This window comes from Anarrhichthys ocellatus, unplaced genomic scaffold (genome assembly GCF_004355925.1).
Source record: "Anarrhichthys ocellatus isolate YVR2014 unplaced genomic scaffold, GSC_Weel_1.0 scaffold46, whole genome shotgun sequence".
Taxonomy (NCBI): domain Eukaryota; kingdom Metazoa; phylum Chordata; class Actinopteri; order Perciformes; family Anarhichadidae; genus Anarrhichthys; species Anarrhichthys ocellatus.
In genome coordinates, this window is record NW_022280076.1 from 689,875 (window position 1) to 716,623 (window position 26,749).

At 40.4% G+C, this 26,749-nt stretch overlaps 1 protein-coding gene across 1 annotated transcript in view; it reads left to right on the forward strand.

Moving 5' to 3' along the window:
* gabra6b (gamma-aminobutyric acid type A receptor subunit alpha6b) overlaps positions 1 to 24,264 on the forward strand; it is a 35,989-nt gene extending 11,725 nt beyond the window's left edge. Inside the window, exons 9-10 of the mRNA XM_031869082.1 lie at positions 4,006 to 4,262; positions 11,549 to 24,264. Coding sequence (XP_031724942.1) covers positions 4,006 to 4,262; positions 11,549 to 11,561 — 270 coding nt within the window. The 3' untranslated portion in view covers positions 11,562 to 24,264. The remainder of the gene's footprint in view (positions 1 to 4,005; positions 4,263 to 11,548) is intronic.
* Positions 24,265 to 26,749: the final 2,485 nt, after the last annotated feature.

Genomic DNA, 26,749 nt, shown 5'->3' on the forward strand with positions numbered 1-26,749 from the left:
CACACACACACACACACACACACACACACACACACACACACACACACCTCTTTTTCCCTCACTTTTTGTTTGAATGTGCTGTCCACATATACACACTGAAACGCCACAATCTCCACTTTATCCACGCTTCTCCTCACAGCCCAACACAAGAATGCTCGTCCACACATAATCTGCAGCACACACTCAGACCCTCATACAGGCCTGTATATATGCACACATGTAATCTGCAGCAATTTATGCCCCCCACATCCGCACAATTCCCTCATCACTCTATATGATGCCTTATCCATCCATCCTTCAGCACATCTATCATCAATCCATCCCTCTCTCCCAGTCCTCTATTCTGCCCTGTAACTGTGTGATAACCACAGAGTGACACGAGGAGACAGCCAGTGGCTCTGTGAACGATGTTGCTGCAGATTATGTAACAGCCATAGATTAAGGGAATATCCAGCAGATCACTGCAGGCTCACATGAAGGAGGGCAGCCAGTAGAGTGGGGGCTGAGAAAGCTGGCCCAGTCCGTTTTTTGTAGCGCAAGATGGAGAGATGGATGCGGGGGACCAGTGGGGTTTGTTTTTGTGTTGCGTATGTGAGAGAGAGAGAGAGAGTTACTCTGAGAGAAAGAGAGTAGGAGGGATGCATCATGGAAAATGACTGCTTTCAACAAATATGTAGGAGGAAAGACTCTTCATTACACAGAGAAAAGGGAAAGAAACACAATGGTGTATCATTGGGGATAGAAATAGCCATCCAACAGTCACGCCAAACACTACCTGTTATGACTGTCAGGTAAAGCCATAACAGGAAAGGACACCTCACAGCAACAAGATAAATGTTCCATTTAATGAGTTAGATATACGAATGTAAACACAAAGGGGACGGGGGTGTTTATCCGTGTGTGAGTAAAGGCTGCTGCATGCGTTTTCAGTGGCTTGTGTGAGTAGGCGGTGCAGTATGTGGTGCAGGAAATAAACAGAAAATAAAATAGTGGTGGGAGGAAATACAGGAGAACAGAGAAAGAGAGAGAAAGAGGGGACCTTTATTTATAGACGGGTCCTGATTACATCGGGACAGGTTTGATTTCCAAGCATTAACCTGGTGTCACAGTGTCCTGATAATTAGTCCTGAGAGTTCTGATTTTCAAGCTCCGGCCAGAGATTTGACAACAGATGTCGTGCACTGTACCTAGAGCTACCTGTGGAGTTTTCTTGGTTGTCACACAATACGCTGTGTGTATCCTTGAGGCCTGCCACTATAACTGTACTGTGATCAGTGGAATAGGTTGAAAAACCAAGAGACCCCTTTTATGTTGATTAGGCAATCCGTGATGTATGGCTTGCATGCACTAATCATTTGCATTACTGACATCTGCAATCAGCAAGGAAGGGTATTTAGTCAACCTCCTGCTCATGCACGTCATCATGTGTCACCGCTTGTGTCCTAGTAGAGAATAAGCGTGAATAAAACGTGGTAATGCTCATCAAAATTTGCTCCAAAACACTATCTTTAATTGTCATACAGGTTTTAAGAATGTTTGATGTATATGTTAGTCTGGATTATTAGTGATACAATAGGGATAGGCTACATTCACAGTGTTTGTTGTTATTAACCTCAGCACACACACATTACTCTGTGACTTGGTAACGCATGGCCCACTGAGAAAACATTAGGGGGACATCAAAATCTTTGTTTTAACCAATGTTTAAAGCCAACATTCTTGCGTGCCCGCGGCAGACTTAATATTTGTTCGGCAAAGAAAAGAAGTAGAGCAGTGTCTGCTGAAATGATGGACATAAATGTAAGTTTAGCCCTGAGCAACCACTGTATCACTCCGAATAGAGAAAAGGCATTAGTGAAATGTTTGACTTTTCCTCTAAGCTTTGTGTAAGAGAGACTATATGACTGCAAATGGGGAGATGTTATCACTTGCGTTTTAGAAGGCCTAATCGTTTTTTTAGTGTTCACTTCACATAGGAAGCTAGTGGTTAAAGTATGAACTTATAACTAAGAGAAGGAAGAGCAGGATTTGTCATAACCAGAAGTCAGAAAAGTTTTTCAATGTTTTTTTTCTTGCATGTCAGTCAACATTGGTGTAAGTTTTCCACAGTTCATGTTGAGAATGCAGTGTAATATTTAGAGGATGTTGTGAAAGACGTAACCTTACATTTTATTTGTAGCTGATGATCAGGTAATCTCTCCCTTTTCAGTTTTATTCCATATTCTACTGGTTGATATTCTTAAGAATTAATATCATGACACAAACACCAATTCATAAAATAATCTTTGTATATTTTATTTTTAATCCCGACTGATGTTCACTTTTATTCTCTTACTTTCTAAAACTAAACAATGAAAGTACAGTATTATAGCTGATGCATTCAGTACGTACTGCTCCACATCTCCTCCATTTATGATCATCCATAAGTGTATACACACCCACTCAACACCCACTCAGATGAACCTCATTCCTCTTTCTCCCAACCAATATTGGTAGTGCACAGTTAGAGTAACCTTATTTCACACACGCACCTACGCATACATAATGAAACACACTTACATGTAGCTCCCACCCATGCATATCAATACCCGCACCCAAACAAACAAACATACATACATACATCCATCCATCAGTACATCCATCAGTCAGTGCCCTTCCTCCCTGTGTCAAAGTGGTTCTGTTGAAATTCTCAGCAGTGGAGAGGATCCCTCTGGGATTTGTCTGTGAGAACAAAACTGTGAATGAAAAGAATAAAACATTATTTTCTGATTGTTTCAAGACGGTTACGTTCTAAGGAACAGATAAACAGATTCATACTTCATCGCAAACCTGCGGGAAGGTGGCTGATTTTTTTTAATGAATGCAGCCCAAGGCACGCTTCCTTTTGCTGTGGTCCATTCTCTCTGTGCATGCAGGCCTGTGAGGTATGTGAGCCTCAGCACACCGAGGGGCGGGATAAAGCTGCAGTGTTTGACCCGGGAATGAGAATGAGCTGCCCTTCCTGCTCATTAGCTGGGGGCTACACGCCCACATGGGTTCCAAATGACCAAAAAACAAATGTAAACATTGTATGACATTGTAAACAGTCTTGCAATCATAAGGTTGTATGACAATATGCTAAATATTTCATTATTATGTTGTTTTTATAGAGATAAAATGTATAAATGTTCCATAATGCTCATCTCCATATTAATGGAGCTACTGTTAGGTCATTACTTGATCTATCAAGAAATGGCTGTTTGTACTATTTCTATGGCTCTTCAGGTTGATACAGTAATTTACAGAGTATTGTTATCTTTATAAAAAGAAATGTCTCGCTCTCTTTCATTGTCTCTCTCACTCTCTCCGACACTACAGGCAACACGGTGTTCCTTGACCCATTTCCAAGATGTATTCTCCCTTTTCGCTCCATACACATACTGTAGCTGATTTATAACTATTGGAGAAGGCAGTATGTGCTGAGATCACACTGATTTACTCAAATCTGATGAGGCGTAGCACTAACTATGTGTCAATATACTGCAAGTCTCTTTTGTTTAAGATGTTTTGTTTGCTTCCCATAACTCTATCAATCTTAATGGAACGGGTTGATGGAAATCACATCAAATGGAAAACAGAATATCATTGATTTCCTTTGTTGAGCTTAATTACCTGTGGTACTCATTGGTATCCGAGACAGTTTTTGCAGACACACACATTTCCCACATGCAGTGATTAACTAGCTGTGTAATTATGGCACTAACATCAGGATTATTTTTTATATAATTTTTCTTACTCTCTGTGTAATGTGTTGATATATATTCCATTATAGCAAGTTGTCCCTTCACAATCAGTTTGTGCCACAGCATTAATATTTTAGCACATAACATACGATGATTTTATGTCTCTGGAAACAGCGCAGCACCCGTTTCATTATTAATACCCTCATATTACATCATGTACTATTCTCTTTAATGTCAGTTTCCTCATACCAATCATATACATTTTCCCTTTTCCCTCTCCAAGGTGGATGCCAGGAGTGTGCTAAAGAAGAGGATGAACTCTACCCCGCTGTTTGACCGCCCTGCCAAAACATTTCCCAACCCACCTGTCAATGCCCAAGCCTTCCTGCAGCAGGGTTCAGCTGTGCCAGACAACAATGTCCTGACGGGCACCAGCATCATCGACAAATATTCCCGCATCCTCTTCCCACTTTCGTTTGGCGCCTTCAACCTGGTTTACTGGATTGTCTATCTCACTAAGGACACGATGGAGATGTCCAGGTGAGTAGATGGCATGTTTATTACGAATAATTCCTGCACCTCCTCGTCTGAAAATAATTTGTTTGGGTAAATCTCGCTCAACCTCAAACATACGCGCAAGTTCTGTATTTGTGTGTGCATTGATGAGATTGGTAGGACACGTGAACAAGTTTACGACCGCATCTTTAAACTTCTAATTGTGAACACATTTTTTTAAATTTATTAAAAAATGAATAAAGACCAACCGCAAAAAAATACCTGGCCTGTTTTAACTTTTGAAAATGTTTTCAAGACAATTATTTGTCAGCTTTCAAAGTTGGTGCATATGCTCTTGAGCTGTTTGACTTCATCAAAGTTGTTGGATCTTGCAATTTGTTATTGTCTTATTATTTAACATAAGAATAGAGAAATGAGTGTCTATATGATGTTGCAGTTTGTACCTTTGGTCAAAAACACCACATCACACACTATATTGCACATTGAGTCTATAATGTATGTGTTGATTCTGAGCACAATAATCCATATTTAAAGTCACATTATAAGCCATACCACATGGTTCAGTGCACAGAACTATCCCAATATAATAATCTGGTTGTAATGTCTAAGTTGATGTATTATTCAGCAGCCACACAAAGCTCTTACACTTCCAGCTCTAATTATTTACCATATGGCTTTTTTTTTCAAATGTGTCAGCAGAGTGGAAGAGTTGGTCACATTCTTAATACAATAGTCATTTTACAACTGCAATATAAGACCACCAGGCAAAACTGGCAGGCCGTGTATTTGTCATTCAATGTTTCGATGTGTCCAGCACTGTAGGCTGCAGTACTCATAGCCTGTAGGTGTCTGTGCTTTACATACACAGTGAACTATAGTCTTAATGATTGCAAGAAAAGTATTACAGGTTTTAGATGGTGATTATAAAAGCCTATCACACCCTAACCCTACTGGCCTGTTTCCTATCTACTTCTGCTGAACCATTTTAAAACATAATAGCTGTGGTATCTGGGACTTTAATCAAAACACCACGCAACACAAAGAATGCCACTTGAAAATGTGCACGATAGCTACTGTCATTGCCAGCGTGGACCGTAGAGGCTCAGAGGCACATTCATGTCATTTTCGCAAGTGGTGTCTTTAAATGCATGTGATAAACTGAGACATATACGTGATTCACAGTTGTAACGCATGGCAGTTCTCCTGGCGTTGTTATTGCCAAAGCAATATGTCTGTCAACAAATGAAATCACTCTTTGGTGTTTGGATGACAACAACAGATGTATGTTGCTCTCATACATCACCTCCATGGATCCTGTGAGCGCTGATGGGTTTTGCCGGTTGAAGGAAAAAGCTTTATTTATGCACGTGTGTGTGTATGCAAGTTTGGGAGTCTGATTTGTCCCAACCAAATGCTATAAACAGATGTGTATGCCTGGTTGTGCATTTATGTGCATGCTATTGATGGGCTTCACCACTCCTAACTCCGGGGCTTTTCTACAGCTTCTTTCATTCCCTGCCTTGCTCTTTTTCTAAAAAGGGAACAGCTCTGAGGCCTGAACTGAGACAAGTCAAATGACATGACAGTGTTGGCAGGCACTGGGATAGTTCTGTGTGACTAACCCTCTTAGTGACACTGTCTCAACTGTTTCTATTAATTGATAAGGACTTTAAGCGAGAAAGTAGAACCTGACAGCAGAAGAAGGGTGGCCTTCAGGCTCTGGGAATCAACAGGAATCAGAAATACGGAAATAACATGCAATCTAATTTGCATGTGTGTTTCTGTAAACACTTGTGTGCAAAACAGAAGAATGTCAGCATACATTCAAATCTACTGTATGACTGAACAAGTGCAGTGAGTGGGGGGAGTGATGACAGGAAAGAGGAGGTGACACCATGCCCCAGGGCGGATAACTGTATATCCCAGTGGTGTTTGAACCTGTAGCTGACCAGCCAGTGTACCACAGATTGTCGCTGTGATTGATTTTGGTTACATCACTCTCACCATGAAAATCAAGATATCTAACATAGACAAAAGCTGTCACATAGGGTTGCTGCAGATAGTGTGGTAGAATTTACTTTAACTTTAACAAAATGGCTGCGTACCAACAAGTCGAAGAATCCAACAACTCAGTCTAGCCGCCACCATGACGTTTGTAGTGGATATTTACTTCCCACAAAATAATAAAAAAAAGAAATGTCAATCTTTACTGACCAGATAATATTGGAACTAGCCAGCATCACAAATAAGTATATCAGTCACATATAAGTATAACAAAAACTTACATTCATAAAGAAGACATAACATACTGTTCATGCACAGCATATATCTGATCTCTAATCAATGCTTCCCCTGAATGATCTGCATGGATAATGGAGCAGTGATCTGCATGTTGAGGGAGTTGCGTGAGCCTGTGATGATGAGCAAAAACAGCGTCAAGTACATTATCAAAACCCTCTGGACTGGAGTATGACTTGCCCTGATTTGCATATAGCCCGGTAAAATGAGATCTGGCTAATGAAGATGAATTTGAGAGGCTGGGTGTTAAGATTTCAATAACACACATATGATATGGCTGAACTGTGAGTCTGTTCAAAGTTTTGTAGACACGAGCTCTGATGAAAGCATTCCTGCTCAGTGATCTGGGCCACAGCTGAATCACAGTCCACCGTACAATGCTTCACACTTCCATAGTTAACACTTCACATTTCATAGCTATTTCTATGCAGCACCACCCACACTAGCAACCCCTTAATTCTCAGTTAGATCCACCTTAATCCACATATGACATCAATTAAATGTAAGGAGGCCGTCCTTTTCACTCCAGATAGATAAATATACAGCTCCATAAGCCCCAACTGAAAGCAGATAACAGTGCATGCAGCATACCTCTTTATCTCTTTGTAGCTTTACTTTTAATATAGAGGGCCCTCCTGCAAAGATGAGCTGGACCAGAAGAAAAGACTCTCTGTTTGTGCAAGTGTGTGTGCAGGTGGATTTGTAAGTGCGTGTGTGTGTGTGTGTCTACTTCTGTGAGGATACAGGCGGACAAGTGTATAAATGTGCCATGGCAGCAGTGCCTATACCGACTGGAGGCTATTTTAATGAATAGCACCATTCAGGGCGAGACATGAAGGAAACAAATTTGATGAAAACACTTCCTTCCATGAAGGGCCCCAGCTGGTTGGCTGACTGGTTGCAGGCTGGCTGGCTGACTGGTGTATGTGTGTCAGAGTGGGTACAGCAGGCGATAAGCCTTGCCCCTCTTTATTGCCCATCAGAGTGCCAGGCTTGAAAAACAACTTCCTCATTGTTGGTCATAAATCAAAACTACTAAATGCTGTTTCCAACTCAATCCCTATTTTCGACTGCGGGGCAGTAGCCATAACTTTGGTGTAATGATCATTCAATTACAGGCCACTCAGACAGGGAGCGAAGAAGACCAATATAAACAGCGTTCCCCTATCTATCATATTTCTCGAGGGAATTGCTACATCTGCTTTTGTCACCTAGTTTGAGTGTTTGCGTGTGCACATTTCTCACACATCTACCTGTGTTTACATGGACGTCTGTGTGCCCACTCAAGCGCTGAAATGTGAACATTCACAATTCCTCATAAGATAAATTATCACACAAGAAAATTGATCTCTGCCCCTACTTTCACTCCACAAATACAGGCTCTCTCTCTCGTCTACCATCCCTCACACTCAATTGCTTTCTCTATTTCTCACTTTATCTCAGTGTCACTCTTTCAGACACACACTCTCCCTCTCTCTGCTACCCCCTCCCTGCCGCTATACTCCCCAACCACTTTTCTCTCTCTCTCTCTCCCTCTCCCATGGTGAAGTGCCTGTTCCATGCTTCCTCTCTGATAAGACAGGATGAGCAGAGATGGTGTCCCTCTACCTCATCTACTCAGCATTAATCATCCAGTCATTTCCGTGCAAAGCAGAATCTGGTCTCCATAGGACTTTGCAAATGTGTCTCGTCTATCCATCTACTTTACTAGACTGTATAGATGCATATTGGCCATCCGGTTACTTTGGCAAATACAGTTACTGCAGCAGGGCAGTCCGTCTAAAGAGAAAGGGTCCCATCACCAAAAGGTCAAAAGTTCAGTTTCTGCAAGAACCAACATGAGTCTGTCAGCAGTTGTGTGACCTGTCAGTGTACGCTATAGCAAGACACTGACACTGAACATTGCTTGCTCATTTTAAGTGACAGTGGATACAATTATGAGTTCTTACTTGCTAATGAGGCTGGTTCTTACTTAAAAGTAACTGATATGTGATAGCCTGTCAACAGTTAAGATTTCCTATTGTACAGAATGGACAAATACAAACAATATACTTATTATATATAATTAATTATAATACATAATTAACGATATAGTTATCATACAATGGCCACAGAAATTACATTTTGCTGATTGGCTGGCGAATATGAAATTGTTAAAACTTTGTCGACAACAGTTGTTAAAATCAGTATATTCAGTAAGATAAATTAAACTGCAGATAGACATATCAACATTTTGTTTCAAATTGTGTCACTAGTTAACTCTCAGTGGTGACAAGATCTAACCACGTATAATTACAGCTTGACCTTTTGTCAAACTGCAGTTTTTGATTTTATCCCTTTTGTCTTGTATAAATATATTGTGTGTCATGGAATTTTTTGCCTCCAGTTATGGCGGTGTATTATTATCGTATGCATGCCAGGGACACCATGTTCTGCATTATTGCTGATGTTTAGCACCATCAAACTGAAATATAGCTTTTCCATGCTTCCCCTCATATGAAAACAACTCAGTATGCTTATGCTTGAACCTTTACTTGCAACCTAACTAGGTAAACTTGGTAGACTGCCAGTTACCAACATAGCCGTGTGGATTATTCTGCCAAGGGAGCGACTATGGTCTGAACACTTTAGGAAGACAAAGGTCTGTGACATAGTGTTTAAGGTAACGTTGCCTGGCCCAGAATCAGGCCAGGTGGGCTTCTGGTTTAGCCAGGGGTTCAGGTTGCTGTCTCCAGTGAGTGCCCAACTGGAACCTGCAGCTGCTCAGCAGGGAAATTATGTCTGCATCAGTTTATGGGTCTATGATGGATCTCGGTGCCACTTTCCTTTGCCGGCTTGCATGCCACCAAGATCTGTCAAACAAGCAAAAGGTGGCTGGCCCCAGCTGGTTGGTGACATGCGTCTCTTGTCAAACTGCTGTTTCCTGTGACTTTGATGGTCTGAAACCTTGCCACTCTGTTGATGCGCTGCTGGTGGTGCACCAAGGGGAAGCTGCAGCTCACGCCCCATCATTAGAAGGGCTTAGGAGCTGCCCATAGTGGAGTGTGGTGTTGTCCGGTAGTGCGGCAGGGTCCGGAGCAGTGCAGCTGAAAAAGGAAGGTCATCTGCCAAGTGCACTCTGGCACAGTTTTTCAAATGCCTGGTTGAACCTCGCCGCCCCCCTCATTTGCCTCCAGGTGGTAGACAGTTCTGCGGATGTGATGGAGTCCCTGGTCCTTCACAAAGATTTTAAACTCAGCAGAGACAAACTCATGGCCATTATCCGTAGCGATTATGTTAGGGATGCTTCACCGAGCAAACAGACAGCCAAGGAAGTCTGTGACCACCTGAGCTGTAACGGACCCTGTTGCCACTTTGAATGGAGGTTACCACCAGGACGTGCTAATGCTGTGGGATGCCATGGAGCTCCCTGTAGATGTCCACCTGGATGTGTTACCAAGGCTTGGGTGGCTACTGCAAATGCTGCAGAGGTTGGCAGCGGCGGCTGGCAAGTCTTCCCTCTGACAATGCAGGCTGTGCCGTCTTTACCAATACCTGGCCACAACACTAAGCCCCTTCTTTCACAATGCTTAGGTGACCTTTGTCGGTAGCATGGGCTGGGAGAAGGAGGGGCTGGAGGTTGCTAGTTGCAACGCCAAACCAGCCACAGATTCAGAATGTTATTTCCATTTTAGCCTGTGTTAAATCGTCAGGGGACATCACACGTTTCAGGTTATTAGTGTGTTCAGCTAGCTGATCTCTTTTCTGTTCATCCTCCAGTGCCCCAAACTTACACAGGCCCCTGCGGTTGGCTACGTAATGGTGGACTTACTCACAATCCGCCGCAGTATACTGATCTGCGAGGCAGTGGAATGTAAAGACAGCCATATGACACATGCAGCGTATATGCAAACCGGTTAGAGAGTCAAAACAAATCAGCTGTCCCTCGATTCCTAGGTTGTGGATGAGTATGGCTCTCATCTGGTTGTTGCTGGCGTCTGTTAATCCGATGGCCGCAATGAATGTTTCAAACGATTCATGTCAGTGTGTCCATGGATCCAGCGTCTCACAAGGCAGGGTAAGGAACAGAGAGAAAGGTGGAAATGGAAAATCTAATCCTTGTCACCAAATGTCATGTCCAATAACCTGCGGAGAGCAGCTTCAATTCTGCCGCACATAACAACTTCAACTCATCTGCTTCTCATAACAACCCTAACACAGCAGACTGTCATTACTGCAACAACTATAACCACGAATGGTGTAGCTCATACGCAACACTACATAAATCATATACAATATGTACACTATTGAGCATATGGCCAGGCAACCTATTATTTAGCTTAATAAAGATTCACACTATCCCACAGTCACATATAGCTACACATACAAACCTACATTTGCATACTGCAAACAGTTTAGCAATTGTTTTCATTAGCTAAGTCATTTAAAGCACATGGACACAGTAGCTATTCTATACCATAGTGCCTCCTCACCTACCCACCGACCAACACAAAAAGTTGGCTTTTATTGCCAGCAGCCATGTAAGTTCTCTGGCTGAAAATGGCTCTCAGTGCTGTCAAAAGTGTCTCCTGCTTTAGCACATCAGGCGGAGGAGGTGGAGGTGTGAACTACCTGGCAGAGGTTCCTAGACGGGTTTCACAAGGTCTTTTTGAACAACATTGGCAGCGAGGGACTGAATAAATTCAAATTTTAAATTCAGCCTCGAACGGATGCCAAGCTTCACAGCAAGACTGATCCGGAGAATGTTGTTACATCATACCAATGTGCGTTGTACAGGCAGATGTGGACGCATGTGAGATGGAGTAGGTGTGTGTGGAGGTGTATGCATTTATTTGTATATATTTGAATATGATCAAATATAAAATCCATAATTGGATGAGAAAACCTTTAGATACTCTTGGCAGCATACCAGGGTGCCCCTCTTGCTCTCCCCGTCTCTCACACTCACACACTTTACACAAGTGCAATTCTCTCTGCTAATTCTACCTTTTTCTCTTCCTTCTGTCTTACAGGGATACCGTGTAAGCCAAGTGTTTGTCTTCCTGGAAATGAGACATGCACACACATTTCATACACCTGCACAGGCACACAGACACACATACACATTTACACAATAACTACATGACAGACGCTTGCCAAGCACTGTTTTATGCCGCCTCAGTGCATTGTATTTTTTTTAAGTACCTCCCTGGAAAGCGAGTGTTTTGAGAGCAGATGTACCAGCTCCTATTGCCAACTTGACCTGGGAGCTCACAGCCTGTGGGCCCCAGGCTCTGGAATCATTTCAAACAGGCACAACATCTCTATCTGTGTCTTTCAGTTCATTATTTATTTTCCCCAATATTTAAAAAAGTTGTATGACACTTTTTCAGTGTCTGTCCTGCATTCTCTGTCTTGAGTAGGTGGGGCAGGATGCAATGGCTAAGCTAGCTCTGCAGAACCAGAGGCAGAGCCACTACTTTTTTGTATGTATTTATATCTTTATGCGTGCAATATGCATGCAGTTCCACACATAGTGATTTTGTTTGTTTGAAATGACACAGTCCCTTCTATGATTTTTAGAACAGATTTGAGGGAATGAGTCTACCCTTTGTGCTGACTGAATCCAATGTGACTGACTGAACTCCCAGCTCTTCTTTCCACTCTTTATTTTCTTTCCCCACAACACCTGCTATTTTTTGGTCCATTGGCTTAATTTCCCTCCACTGGTGGAGTACAGAGGATGTGAGGCGAAATCTTCAAAGGGTTTTTAAGGTGTGTTCCACAGATACATAGGCCTCGTTGAATAATAACTGCCACATAGATATGTGGATGGAGAAACATTTCCTTTAGACAGGAATAAACTTTGAAATATTATTGATATATGATTGAATGACCATCACAAAGTAAAAACTCAAATCTGTAATCCATCTGGTATAAACACAGTAGGAACAAGTGAGGAACACACCCAAAACAGACATTTCATGAAAGAGCAAATGTATGACATGCAAGACACTTCAGTGCAACAATGGATGCTAACACTTTGGATGGTAAGTGTGAAAGAAAAGCAAAAAAAACCAACATACAGATAACCTACTACTACTACATATCATTGCTAGCGTCTCATACAGTAGCCTGTATCCTGGCAACAAACCCGTCTTTCCCCAGAGAATATTTAGTCCTTTATATGCTAACATCATTTTTCTTTTATATTGTTTATGCTTATTGTAGCGGTTTAATGTTAAAGGATGCTTACACTGGTTGCCAATTCTTTTTTGAGATGACAGCGCAGGCTTCTTTTAAAAAAGCAGCAAAAGATAGACACCTAAACCTATCATCATCAATTATACAAAAGGCCAAAACATTTTCATGAATATGAATTCAATGAACACTTGTGTGGATTTGCATATTATTATGCAGAGCTTCTAATTAAGTAGATATTGTAACATGTTTAAGCCATGTGGTGTCTAAATATAAACTGATGTGTGTTTGCTTCCTCATGACATCCGTCATCCGTGAGGATGTTCTCATTGAAGGTGTCTCTTATTAACACAGGCACCTTTTGAAATAGGAAGAAAAAAACTGCACACGGTGCCAAAAGATGACAGTACAGTTGAAAACGGTACACTTCCTCTGGTTCTTTAGTGGGTGTTAGATTTTGATGAAAATTCTCATTCAGACTTTATGTTAAATAAAGCTGTACAATAGGGGGAAATTACCCATGTGTTCTTAATCGATCTTGCTCATACTGAGGGACCTATCTATATAATGTATTGAACAAAAGCAACATGACATCCTGGTTCTTTAATACTGTGTTATGGTTTGGGGTTTTATTCGGGTTTGGAAGGAAACTCTTCATTTGATGTAATTATAATAATAATAATGTAATGTATATTTCCTGTGAGCCCTTTGACTTGTGACGAGACCAGAATGGTGGAGCTCAGTTCAACAATCCTGATAACATAAATAGATAATGCATGATTCAAATGTTTCATCATTAACACAGAATAAATATATGCAATGCTATAACAATGCAATATAGACTCTGGTTGGACCCCCACGGTTTGGATCCATTGCTTAATACCATATTCTGAAGTCTTTCATGAACTGGTTGCAAACAAGCAACTCTTATCACCAGAACTTATTGGACAATTCTACAACACCTCGGATTACATCCGGTGCCAAGGATTTTTAATTATTGCTTTCTACAATATCCATGAATTACAACTATGATATGACTGAGGTAGGGTTATGGGTTAGGCTACATAAAAAGGAAAACTTGTGACAGGACACAAACTCAAGTCTCCAGTGTCAATTATGGGGTGCAGAGGATTTCTTTATTCAAAGGCCTGTTGTTGCATGTCCTTTTTTCTTTGTACCCCTGAGGACTAAGAAAACAGTGGTGTCAGACTGTATGAACTATCTTTGTATCCTCCCTCTTTCTCTACTTCATTCATCACCCTCTTCCTCCCTTCTGTTTTTGAGGCAGAGGCTGATGAGACGGGGCATTTCAGCTCCTATTGCCCTGTAGGTCAGGCACTTTTGCGGGAAAACCTGACTGCCAGTGAACTAAGACTGCTAGAGAACTGTTGGCTCAAACCCAATGGAGTCTCAGAACACCAACGACCTCCCACCTCCAGCGGTTGAGTAAACTTCAGTGGAATAGTCCAACAGAAATAAGCTGCAATGGGATGGTGTGTATGGATGTGTGTGCACGTGACTGAGTGTGCTTTTTTTTCTCATTTGATTGAGCTCGTTAGCTTTTATCAGTGACACTATTGATCTGCCCTCTGACCCCAGCCTAGCGGCTCAGCTCCATCGCACCACGGCGAGAACCGCACTTGCATGACCTCCGACCCTTTATGTCCTTGTTAGGGTTGCTGAATGTAGAAGGTTGTAAACTCCATAGAATATAGAATTATATTGCTATGGTGACTGCGGCCATGAACTGCCCTTTAGTCATTTAATTTTATTCCACAGGCATGGGCTTTATTGATTGTTTCATTTCGTCAGCGTTAATCTCTTTTCTTTTTTCATTTTTACACTTCATAAGTCATTTGCCTAGAAATTGTGGATACAATTTAGAAGACAATGAATGCTCTACATCATTATTTGTATCTGTATATTTTGTGAATATGATTAAGTATTTATGTAGGTTGCTATTTGTATTCCAACTAATTGACCCTGCTTGATGATCAGCTGCACTGCATTAACATTTGTACTGGTTTGAATGACAAGACCACCAACTTTTGTATTTCAAGCAGTTTAGTTCATCCACACATTCTCCTTGTACACATTCCTCTATATTAGTTTTAATTGTCATCAGGAAGGCCTGTTTTTACTGCAACAGTAAATAATATTTGCATATCCAGGTCTCTTGTCCCCTGTTAATAGGTAAAACCTTGCTCACTTTTCCCACATGATTGTATATTACTATGTTCAATAAAGCCAGGTTATGTATATAAATACATGAATTTCTCTCTTCCATTTTGTATAAAAATGCCACTGTGATATAGAATTTAAAAGTAACATTTGAAGCTCTGCTTATTTTGAAAATACAATCTTTGTTGTAAGACTGAAAATGCAATCTCTGAAGCCCTACTTAGCTGGACATTTTCTAATCTTTATAGCCACAATTTCCAGTCTAGGACATGTAAATTACATTTTTGAATCATTGCAGTCTATCCTTATGTAGAAGATCACAATGGTTTAATCAAACCAGTTCCATGTTTTACTTTGAATCACACGATATGAAGCCAATAATTCTCATTTCACACATGAATGCTACTGTACACTAAATGTGAGTCCTTTATCGCTCCCGGTGATGATAGTAATGATGTTATATGAGATGTAATGAGAAAACTATAGGGATGTTGTTTTAGTCAGTGACTCATTTACATATATATATATATATATATATATATATATCAGTCTCAATGTCTCAATGTGTTGTACTCTGAATGGGTTATACTACAGTTAACTACAGATTACGACACTGTGTGTTGGTTGGCATTCAGTGACACATAATACAGCCTATATATAAACATGAACAAACATACATGAAGTACATTTCCAAATCATGAAACCAGTCATTCAATGTTTTTTTTTGTTTTTGGGGTTATTTTTACTTACACCACGTAATGGCACACATAAAGGCATGCATTGTAAATAAATGTCTAAAGGAAAGTGAGCTTCTAACCCCATCAGTGATAACTCTCCATTCAATCACCAATAGTGGTGTAAACTCCACCCCCTCCCCCAAGTCACACTCTCCTCGCACTCTGCTTTTATTCCTCTACACTAAGAGCAGCCAGCAGCAGAAATAACCAGAGGCCTGAACAAAAGGTAGCTGTATCATCCAACTTCCTGTTCCGTTGGGATGCAAACACATGTGCTTCCAGACCTGACTTTGGCCACCGTAGCCAATCACAAAAGGGTAGAGTGCCACCTATTGGTGCACAACCTGAATCCTCTTTCCTCTTCATCACCACCTAACAGCTCTCCCTCCTCCTACAGGCACACTGCCGCTTAACTCCTACACACTGACTCACCATATGTTTTTTACACACGCACAGAGAAATCCACAGTTTGAGTATGCACAGCATCCACATGCACACACACACACTGACATGTAGAAATATCTCGGTGTGTGTGTGCATATTTGAAGTTGCACAGAAATGTTCACGCATGCACAAATATGAGCAGAACCACAGCACACAGATTCATTAATGGTGCAAAAACCTACAAACATTCACAACTCAACAATAGAAGAAGTTACACAGTTGAATAATGTAACTGCAAAAAAAAACATTGTATTGATAATTTTGAATCATGGGTCTCAAAGACCCCCCCTGGTAGCTTATAAGAGTTTAAAGTACTAATTATTATCCACAATATCCCAGTTTGAGACCATCTTGGGACCTTTGTGATTCCCGATATTTCTCCCTTCTTATTTTCTGCCCTTGCTCCACTGTCAAATATATAATAAAGGCATAGAAATGCCCACAAAAACTATATTTAAAAATACAGTGTCCTAATAATGTTTCCACTGTTGTCATTTGAGAATAAATCGATTCAGTATGTAATACCTCTAATTGTGTGTTTTTTTAATTCAATTTAAATTCAATAGTTACAGTTCAAAGGGTCTTTTGGTGACTCTTTTGGCATAAAACCTAAACCACTATATTTAAATAATCACGATTTTTTTATGGCAATGAAGAAAAAAAAGTAATTATGTAACATGAGTTTTGTGAGAACCTACTTTGTTGCCTGTAAGCCATGATGAGAGGTGGATGTGAGTATCACTTTAATTCGTCCAGGGAAGCTCAAAGCTATCACTGTCATGGTGATGTGAACTCTTGAAGGAATAGCTGTTTGAGACAGGATGATAAGTGTAGGCAAAAAATAAAGGAAGGCGCCTTATTCTGCTGACCTTTGACCCCCAGGAAACAAATGTGGATGCACACACACACACATGCTTCCCCTATGCTGATACACTAGCAGCAGAGTGAGTGAGGGCAGCTGGGCCAAAGTGTAGCTGTGTCTCAGTGCTCCTCCACTGTGAACAATTTCCACAGCGCTGTCAGCAGGCACCATATTAACCACATCAGATTCACTCAAATGCCAGACTGTCCCATGCAGTCTGATTCATCAACTTTCCACACTGTCAACCCAGGAGAGAAGAAGATAGAGAGACAGAAGGCGGGAGAGATGAAAGATTCAAAGATGGAGAGGTGAGAGGACAGTCAGGAACAGTCAGAGAGATGTATTAAGTAGAATGAGGGATAAAAGATTTGGATAAAAGATATATAAATAAAAGGGGGCACACAAGCAGAACAACAGCTCTCCTGTGCCTGACATGCCAAGCTGTTAGCTCGAGGAGAAGCACAACGGTGTAAACCAGCCAATAGCCCGGAACGCTGAGTGTTACACAGATGGGAAACATACTCGGTCTCTCTCTTTCTGTTTCTCCCAGTGTGAAAGAGCCACAGAAACACTCGAGGTGGTGTTTAGTGTGGAGATGCCGGCCGAATCTCATTTAATTTTGTCCCGTCTCCTTTTCCTCTGAAGGATATAATGTGGTGTCATGCACACATACCTCCGATTTGATTTGCTGCTTAGTGGCAGTATGTTACATGAAACAATGCTTAGGATGTTTCACCTAATGTGGAACCATCACCAGGCATATTGCATTTGAATATATGGAACTATGTGGGCCTAAAGTGTTTTGCTGTCTATGGAAATTGATCTTATCTTTGTAGAATATAGGAATTTTACCTGAAATAACACGACAAAAAAAAATAACCATACGTTTATTTTTGTGTTTCGTTTGGCAAAATTAATTAAAGCAACTGTCATAAATACCTCAGATTCAGAAAGAAATTATATTACCATTTACCAATAAATGTCTTTCAGTCTTTCATTCATTTCAAATATGACTTTGTCTCTGTGTTATTGCGTCATTAAGAAGTAACTAACACGCTTAACCACCTCTGATTATCAGCTGAAGTGGAGAAATTGCAATACTCAACCCAGTAGCCTAACCCACATGTGTAATTGAACTTCGTCTGCTACATCATGGGGTACATGTGCAGACCCAGTCTCGTTTCATGAAAATATATTCCTGGTTAATTTGATGAGGAACATCCTGTTCTGATTAGACCTGCGCACGGGGGACAGTTAAAAATAACCCCAGAATCAGTGACGAACGACCTCCTTCGATGTACTACGGCGCTCCACACGCTCTTGGAACAGAAACACTACACGGGGCAGATGAGAAGCTTCAATTAACATTTCAATGTAAGATCAAAAAAAGAGTTTCTGAAAAGGATTATATTGAGAGCATTTGTCCATTGTTCTCTTTGAACATGATTGGCAACACTGGAGCTTAGTCAAATTTTGTTTAAAAATTCAAACTTGAAAAATAATTGAAGTCTTTAGATATTACAACAAAGTTAAAACAAGATCATAAGGATTCCATGCATCAGTTTTGAAAGCTTATTGCCAGTGTTTTCTTTTCAGGCAAATATTTTGGCCTGGTTCAAAAGAGGTTGAACACCGATCAGTGCTTCATGTCATCCCACATGGATGTGACAGAAAGCTGCTTTCTGTGTTGTTTATTTAATAATAATATCTGAATCCGGATCTGTATTTGAACCAGAAGTGGACAGAGCCTAAACTACAAGTGGTGGGAAATCCTCTTGACTTTTCTACTGCCATTTCTACTCATCAGGTGTGCATATACTGTAAGTTAAGCTTCTCACTAAATAAACAACATAGTATAATGTATTAAATGTGCACAGTTTAAATTATTTAACAGGGGGAAAGGTTAGAGGTGTGTGAGCCGTCTTTTCAAAAAATGAAAGGTTGCGTTGAGCCTAATTGGAGGAGGCTCGGATGAAAATAGAGTTGGTCTAATATGAAAAATATTAGAACGTTTTTTTTTCCTTCTAAACAGATTTACGGATGTTTATCCTCACTGGCCTCCAGAGATCACTCCACTATAGTCTGAAGACTGTGTGTCTTGCCTGTGTGGACCGATTCAACTGTGTTATGACTATATCAAAAATAATGGTGGAACAACATTAGGGAAGAGATTTGGACGATTTGTGCAAAATCTTAAATTGTATGACACGTCGTTTGGTTTATGCATTGTATATTCATGGTGTAATGGTATCCTGTGCAATTATAATACAAATGGAGAGCAACATTCACCACTACTTGGGCGCTACTTAAAGAAAATAGTTGTTCAAATCACCTTTTGCTGTCGCCATAGTTCGGGAGGTATGGTGCACTCTTTGGGAGCTTCTAACTGGTATGTATCAAGCCTCTACATTCTGTAGCAACAGCATATCATTAAAGTTGCTCTTGATACCATAGCAACCAAGTTTTTCTTATTGCAAGAGGTCAGTTGGAGCTTGTAGAGAAGATGGCACGGTACCAGCGACTGGGTCTCCCACGCTAGGAGGTGAAAGGACACATCTCAGCTTCTGCACCTGGCTTGTGCTCTCCTCCAACAAATTACTTAGTGCACATCTGTTTCTTTATTTGTGTTGGTAACATCCTAGCTGTATTTCCCAGACACTCAAAAGCTCTCACTGAATGCCATATTCAGACTTGTTGTTTTGTTTCTCATCGTCTTCACACCTTTTACACAAGACACTGAATTCATACATTACAATCTGGGACACAAATATTTCCCATCTAATTAGAAAGTTCCAATGTCAGTTAATTAAACTGAAAGTATTACAAATAGATTTTGTACGTCAGGGAAACTAAATAACATTTGGTATTGAGGGTAACATATTATTCTGAGTTGAAGGCTACACTTAATAATGAAGTTGCTGCAGTTTGTATGACCAGTGCATAAATTAATAGATGCAATTGTGTGGCCTGGGCGACGGGCCAACTGAATTTTAATCAAAACCATCTCATTTAAACAAGGCATTACAGCTGCTGTGTTTGTGTTAGAATACATACGAGACAAAATAACAAAACGATGAAACACCTCACCTCTTTTCTTTTTCTTTCATATGCCATTAGCATGCCTGGTAATGTCGTTTTAAATGAAGTGCAGGTACATACAGGAATAGAAATGCAGATGCAAAACCAATGGGTCTTTTATGACCAACTTAAAGTGATGAGGGGTTTGCTGTAAAATGCAATGAATTGAGCCTGAAACACATCTGAAAAATAGTCACAATTTTATAGGTTATAAAAAAGTTTTTGATTTGATGATCTGCAATCCTAACTGTGGTCCTAACAGTGTATGAGTCTTACCAGGGATACCATGAATATGGACATTTTTGCATTTGCTCATAGCAAGTGACTTAGTGCAGCGAGCGGGGCATTGAGCAAGTGAGGGGATATATCGAGCAACCGATATTGAACGTTAGGTTACATGAATTTCAGATGGTATGTTGATAAGTAAGAGACCCTTGGTCCTGTCCTGTGTTTACGTAAATTTCCGATAGTTACGTTGTTACGGCTGGTGCCTTACGTCATCATATTAAAACAAACCATGATCTTTTTTCTAAACTTAAACAGATAGTTTTCTTTCCTAAACCTAATCAATCGTTTTACAACATTAACCCTATGTCCTTGTGTGCTCTTTAAGGACTACACTGGCATTATTTGTGGTAAAAGTCAATATTTTAGATGTCCAGTGATGTATGCTTTTACTCTGCCCCATGTCCACAAACTGGTACACCTAAATCTTACATTTATTCAGAGTGTGAAGCAGTGTTACCCCTGACACTGCAGTTTAGGCAAAAGACATTCATTGTGAGGATTACAGCAGGGGAGAAGAGAGAGAGAGAGTGTGGGAGAGAGTGTGGGAGAGAGAGAGAGAGAGAGAAAGAGAGAGAGAGAGAGGGGAGGGTCATGGGAAAAGCCGATCTCTGTACTTACAGAGGAACCAGTGCTATTAAGCAGCTTGGTGTGACCTCAACATCTAGATTATACTGCAGATATACAGCACTATGAATGCACTCGGCCATTAATCCACATAACATGGAGCAAGAAACAAGCTGATGTCCCATGTGTAATGTATCAGAATGTAAACTCATTAATGTGGTTGGCATGTATTTGTTTTTTGTCTGTTTTACATAGATACATGCATATTAACATTACCACTGCATGACAAAAAAAATAAAAAGAATCTCTATACATCAACAGAGCTTCCTGGCTTCATGCACTTAAGAAGGGACACTATTTTTATTGGAAGGAAAACCTGCCTTCTTAGCAGTTAGTAGCTCCTCATTGAAATCAATGCATTTAGCATTTATTTTTTAAGGCATTTTGGCATTGGCCATGAAAAGGCAGGTTGAGACTGGGATGAGTAAAGACCAGACTGATGGAGGGAAGAGAGAGCTCATCAGCCAGTAAAGGAGGGATCTAATACAAAGTTAAGCAGCTCAGATTTAGGGTAGTTGAGGGTTTCTTGTACAAGAAAAGTAGTACAGTTTATATAAGTACACTGACTTTATTAATTTAGATCACTGTAGTGTAGTGTAATCTTTAAGCGCATAAATTATCTATTTATGACTTTATGAAGCAGTTGCATGCATTTTAGCCATAAAGGTTACCTGGAAACAGAAACATCCGTTTCTTTACTTGTAAGCACAATCTCTGTGGACTTTATGAAACATAAAGTAGATATACATGTTAACACCGAAATGCTACTGGAATTTTGAATTACCTTTGGTAGAAGTGTTCTCTAGGCTTCAGCACAACTCTGGAACATTTTTAGAATCTGCATTTTCAAAATGGGTCAAACCACTTGGCTGAATAGTGAGTCTTTTTTATGATACTATGTAGTCTTCGGGCGCATGGAACTACAGGTTTGTTTTCTTTACATGTCATTATATTTTAGGAAAACAAAAGCGCTATTCACCCAAAGACTAAATATAGTTTCGTAAGAACATGGCTATATCTCAGAAACTACAAGGGGGAGCACAATTTAGTATTTGCTATCCATGAACTCATGCCAAGTTGAATTTTAAAAATATGTCCACAAATGCAGTATTAAAAATGTCAATGGGTTTTCTGTAATTTTTCTAAAATCCTGATAAGAATATTGATACAAGTGTGTTTTGTTGTATGTTTACGCATTTGCCCAAAGTGTGTCTGTAGACTACCAGATTTCAAGATCTTAGACCAATCAACAAAAATGTAGATTTTGTGGCATTTTTCTCAGACATATACTCTAAGGGCCCAAATGATGGAAATTCACAAAGTACGCAGATCTAATCTGCTAACCAGCATTAAACTCCGATTTGTGCACAGTCCTCTGTGGTCTGAATTTTTCTCCTCCTTTTTTTTGCTCCAAGTTTGCATATCTTAAGTTAAGTGGAAGATTGATGACAGGCCTCACGCTGTGGACAGAACCTATGCTAATGAGGAACACAAGAGACCTCCCTTGGGTTTAGAAAGCACGTTGAACGAAAGTGGCAACTGTGACTCTAAGCACAGCGGGTGATGTTGGATCCTGCTGGCAATAGGTGTACATACGTGTGTGGGCAAAACGGGTATACGCGTGTGTTTTTCTTGATGGCTAAGTTAAACGTGTTTAAATGGATATCTATGTGAGTAAGTTTATGTGTTTAAAAGTATGGAAATGTATGCCGACATTGTTAAAGAAAGGATTCGGTGCTGTGGGGGTGCAGTAGAAATATTAGACACAAATAAGGTCAAATCCACATTACCATGGTAACCCACCAGAAGAGACCAGCTGGTCCATCTGTTCTTCGGCTAACTTTGAGTCGGTTCTCCCACACCTCATACCAGCTGCTGTTGTTATAGTCATACAGGATCTGTTCGCTCAAGCAGCAACATCCTGCGCTATCCAGTTTCACTGGAAACAAAATGCAAAAACAGCAAAGGAATACATTCCCAGTATGCATTTATTGATTACTGATTGAATGTGTGGTTCATTATTATTTATTTTTTTACCTACACGGTGGCTTCTTTCAACAGTTTTCAGCTTTCAGTTATCTGAACTGTAACCGAGACAAAGTGACACTTTAAGGTAACTTTTAGTCAAAAATCAGAATCAGATGTGCATAAAACAAGAGTGGGGCACGAGAGAGCTACTATCTGTAGGAATACATCTCTCGTAGTAGGGCAACTAAATACCATACATCAGATTATAATCACAATTGACTTCAATTATTTGGAATCGTGGGATGAGGTGGAAATAATACAATGCTCAGGCTGGTGCATGTGACCAACTCACGTATTCAATGGAAGTGGTAATGTTTTGATTTCACAGCTCCTAAAAAATGATGCATGAATTGTTAGCTATACATTTGGCAATTGTCAATTTCTCTCATAATGTATAATGTGGCACATATTGTGAAAATTTATGTGCCATACATTTTCTATCCACCAAATGCCTTTCCACTTTTCCACCTGCCGGAGTCATATCACTGACTGTGACTGCAGCCCCTCCACCCTGGTCTAAAAAAAACAAAAACGTACCCTCCATCCCAGTCACCTGACCTTCTCCACCCACCTCCTCACCTGTTCTCACTTTCACTTATCAGCCCTGCAGTTGCTTGACTTTCCCTAACTAACTGCTTCCCGTTTTCCATAATCAGCCATGTTGTAGGCTACCTATACCGGTTAATTTCCCCTCACGGTTGTGATGCTATGTTGATGTGCCATGCCATTGTTTTCTGTACAAGTACCTGCCTATCTAAGTATTTTCTAAAAATCTGAGAAAATCTTTTTTCCCTATTTGCATTTGGATTCTTCCCGTGTTGCCTCGCACACACCATTGAAAACTTAAAATATAATTCAACTTCTGAAGTCATACCTACATTTTCTCAAGACACAAAGCCATTCATTTGGCACTGATGAACAGAGGTCACCAGGGCAAAATGTATTCCTTAACATGGAAACCAGTAGATGCTTTTATATGAAGCATCTTCCTGCACAGATTGTCACATTAAGTGCACCCTTTGTTGATAACCATTCCCACAACACTGGCAATTTCAGTGACATACGCTCTATTCAACCTCAACGACTCCATTGCTTACCATTGCAAGTGGCAGCTGAGAACAATAACAACCCTCTGTTGTGAAATTAAAATGTATCATAGCACAGGGCCGGCTTCCCAAACCCAAGTTTAGGAGGTGTCTCTTGTGCAGAAGGTGCCAGTTTAAAAGGACAATTAAATAAAGCCCTTTTAATTAGTCCTCTCAATCAACGGACTGGTGTTTCCTGCCCCACAATGCCTTCACTGCTAGAGCACACGGAGACCAGGGTCACGGTTGCATAATAGTTCCTGCTGGAGTGTTTTCAGTCTGTATTCTCTGATTAAAATGTGAGTGTGGGGGGGTCCAGAGCTGAGGAGTTAATGAACTGCTTACATGAAGTCTTTAGCCAAGGTTGTCTCTCTCTCCGGCAGGATTTCTGGAGGAAGAAAAAAAGCTCACTGTTCACTGGAGCAGGGCGCTCATATCATACATGGGCTTTGGGAGAGAGAGAAAGCAAGCAAGAGAGGGAGAATCAATTAGAGAGGTAGAAATAGAGGGAGTGTAAGAAGCAAGGGGAAAAGTTGGAAAGAATAACAAAGGGATGGATGAATGAGTGGATGAAAGGGGTTTAGATGGGCGGATGGATTTATACATTCCTGGATGTACAGTTTGGTTTCAGCTCAGAGATCTAGGGAAAATGAAAATTCAAATGTCACTACAATAATGTTACCTACAAATAGAAATACAAAGGGTGAATGAGATGAAGATGCAGCCCATGTGAAATATCTGAGCAAACCTTGACCAACATAAATACATGATCTAATCTTACTGGATAAGAAACCTTCAAGTGAATGATGAGCACTGACCAGACAGTTGTGTCAAGGCACGGTTGAATGGTTTGCTTGTCTGTCTGGACACTTGACCTACTCTTGATTGCCTAACCCTGATGACACACACACAAACAAATTAAATGAAAAGACAAGAACAAATGTCCGGGGAGCTGATTTGCCATTAAGGCTACTGCAGACCAGGTTAATAAGAGACACTGTTACGCCCACTGACTTTACTCTGGCTTCTTTTGGTTTCAGGTCTGCCACGCCCCGTTTCAGTGGTTGAAGCACCCACACCTCAGACTCATCAGTCCGTCAGCAGAGCTGGATATCATATTGTTTTTCTGTTTGTTTCTGTTGGACAGTTGAACTCCTTATTTTCTAGTTAGTTTGGGGGTTCTGTTTATTCATTTGGGTTTAGAGATCCTGATGTGCCTGCTTCCATTTTAGTTGGTTTGTTTCTGTTAATCATCATTTTATCAATAAACGTTACTCATGGTTAATCAAGTGTTCCAGCTGCCATTTCTTTTCATTTAGTTTGTTTTTCAATAAATAGTTATGTTACTCCATGTGTACCCCTAGACACAATCAATAGGCCGTAACAGACATAAAACAATGAGTTGGGGTTATCAGTGTTGTAGTATTTAAAGCACAGCAATTTAAGGGTCTCATATGACTGCAGCATAAGTCTTTGTTCACAAAAGTATTATCGCTCTTTAAGGATTACGCCGGTGACCCAGTGAGCACATTTTAATCTGGAATACCCAAATATCTATGAATTTGAAACACTGATCCCCCACTGGCTTCCCACCCACAACACTACCACTACACTTTTGTAAAGTGAAACCAAAATTAGGCTTTTTCAATACCTTTTTAAAATAAATTTGTATTTTTATAAAATGTAACTAAAATACACAACTTTGTATTTCTTCTTATTATGTTGTTTTGTTCTTGATTGTCACCTACTGAAACAAAATGTTGATTTGCTTCTTACTGGCAATAACTCTGAGGACATGGTAGACTGTCGCACGACGAATGTAACTGTAGTATAACTCATCGAGTTAAGCTTAATCATTAACGTCAATGATTTCTGGCTACTTGCTGCAGGCTTTGCCGTCGATCTTATGTAAAACCTGTGTATTTCCCACTGGTGGGTGGTTTTGCATGACCAAGCTGAAAGCTAAACCTAAATAATCCCTGCTGAGTTTACAGTGTGAGTAAGATTGATATTTTTCAAATTAATTTACCAGCTATTTTTTTTCCTTTTCCCACTGAGTAACAGGCTACATGGCATAATGTGGCTCGATATGCAAGCAAAAACATTTTGTGATAGTGTTTTACAATAATCAACACCATGTGTTAATATATGAGTCACTCCTCAACCAGCTTACTGAAAAAATGATTGTCTGAAGATGAGCACATAAAACCATGCTTGCCTTTATACATTTAGCTATAAACTTAAATTATTTGTCTGTATTTGACTGGATTTGCAGGCTAAAAAATAATTTGAAGCTCTACTAATGTAACATCGGTAAGTATTCAAACTACCCAAATGAGACTGTTAAATGCACACTAGGGGGCATGTCCTATTGACTAATAAGGACACCAGGGTGAGGGAGAAGAAGGGGAGTGAGGGAGAAGGACAGTACATGTCATTTCTATGAAGTAAATAAGGGGCTGGTAGTAGTAAAAGTCAGAAAGGGGCAATAAGAGAATGATACAGAATAATATATTATAATGTTAGGAAGACGGAGACATGGGGGATTGTCGAAGGTGAAATGATTTGCAGGGGAAAGCAAAAGAGGAGAGAAGACTACTGTAGAGGATACATGTGTAAGTAACAGATGTGAAGGAGAGGCAATGAGACAGCCAGCAATGAGACAAGTGAATGTGGGGATAAAAGGATCAGGGCAGGGGCAGGGAG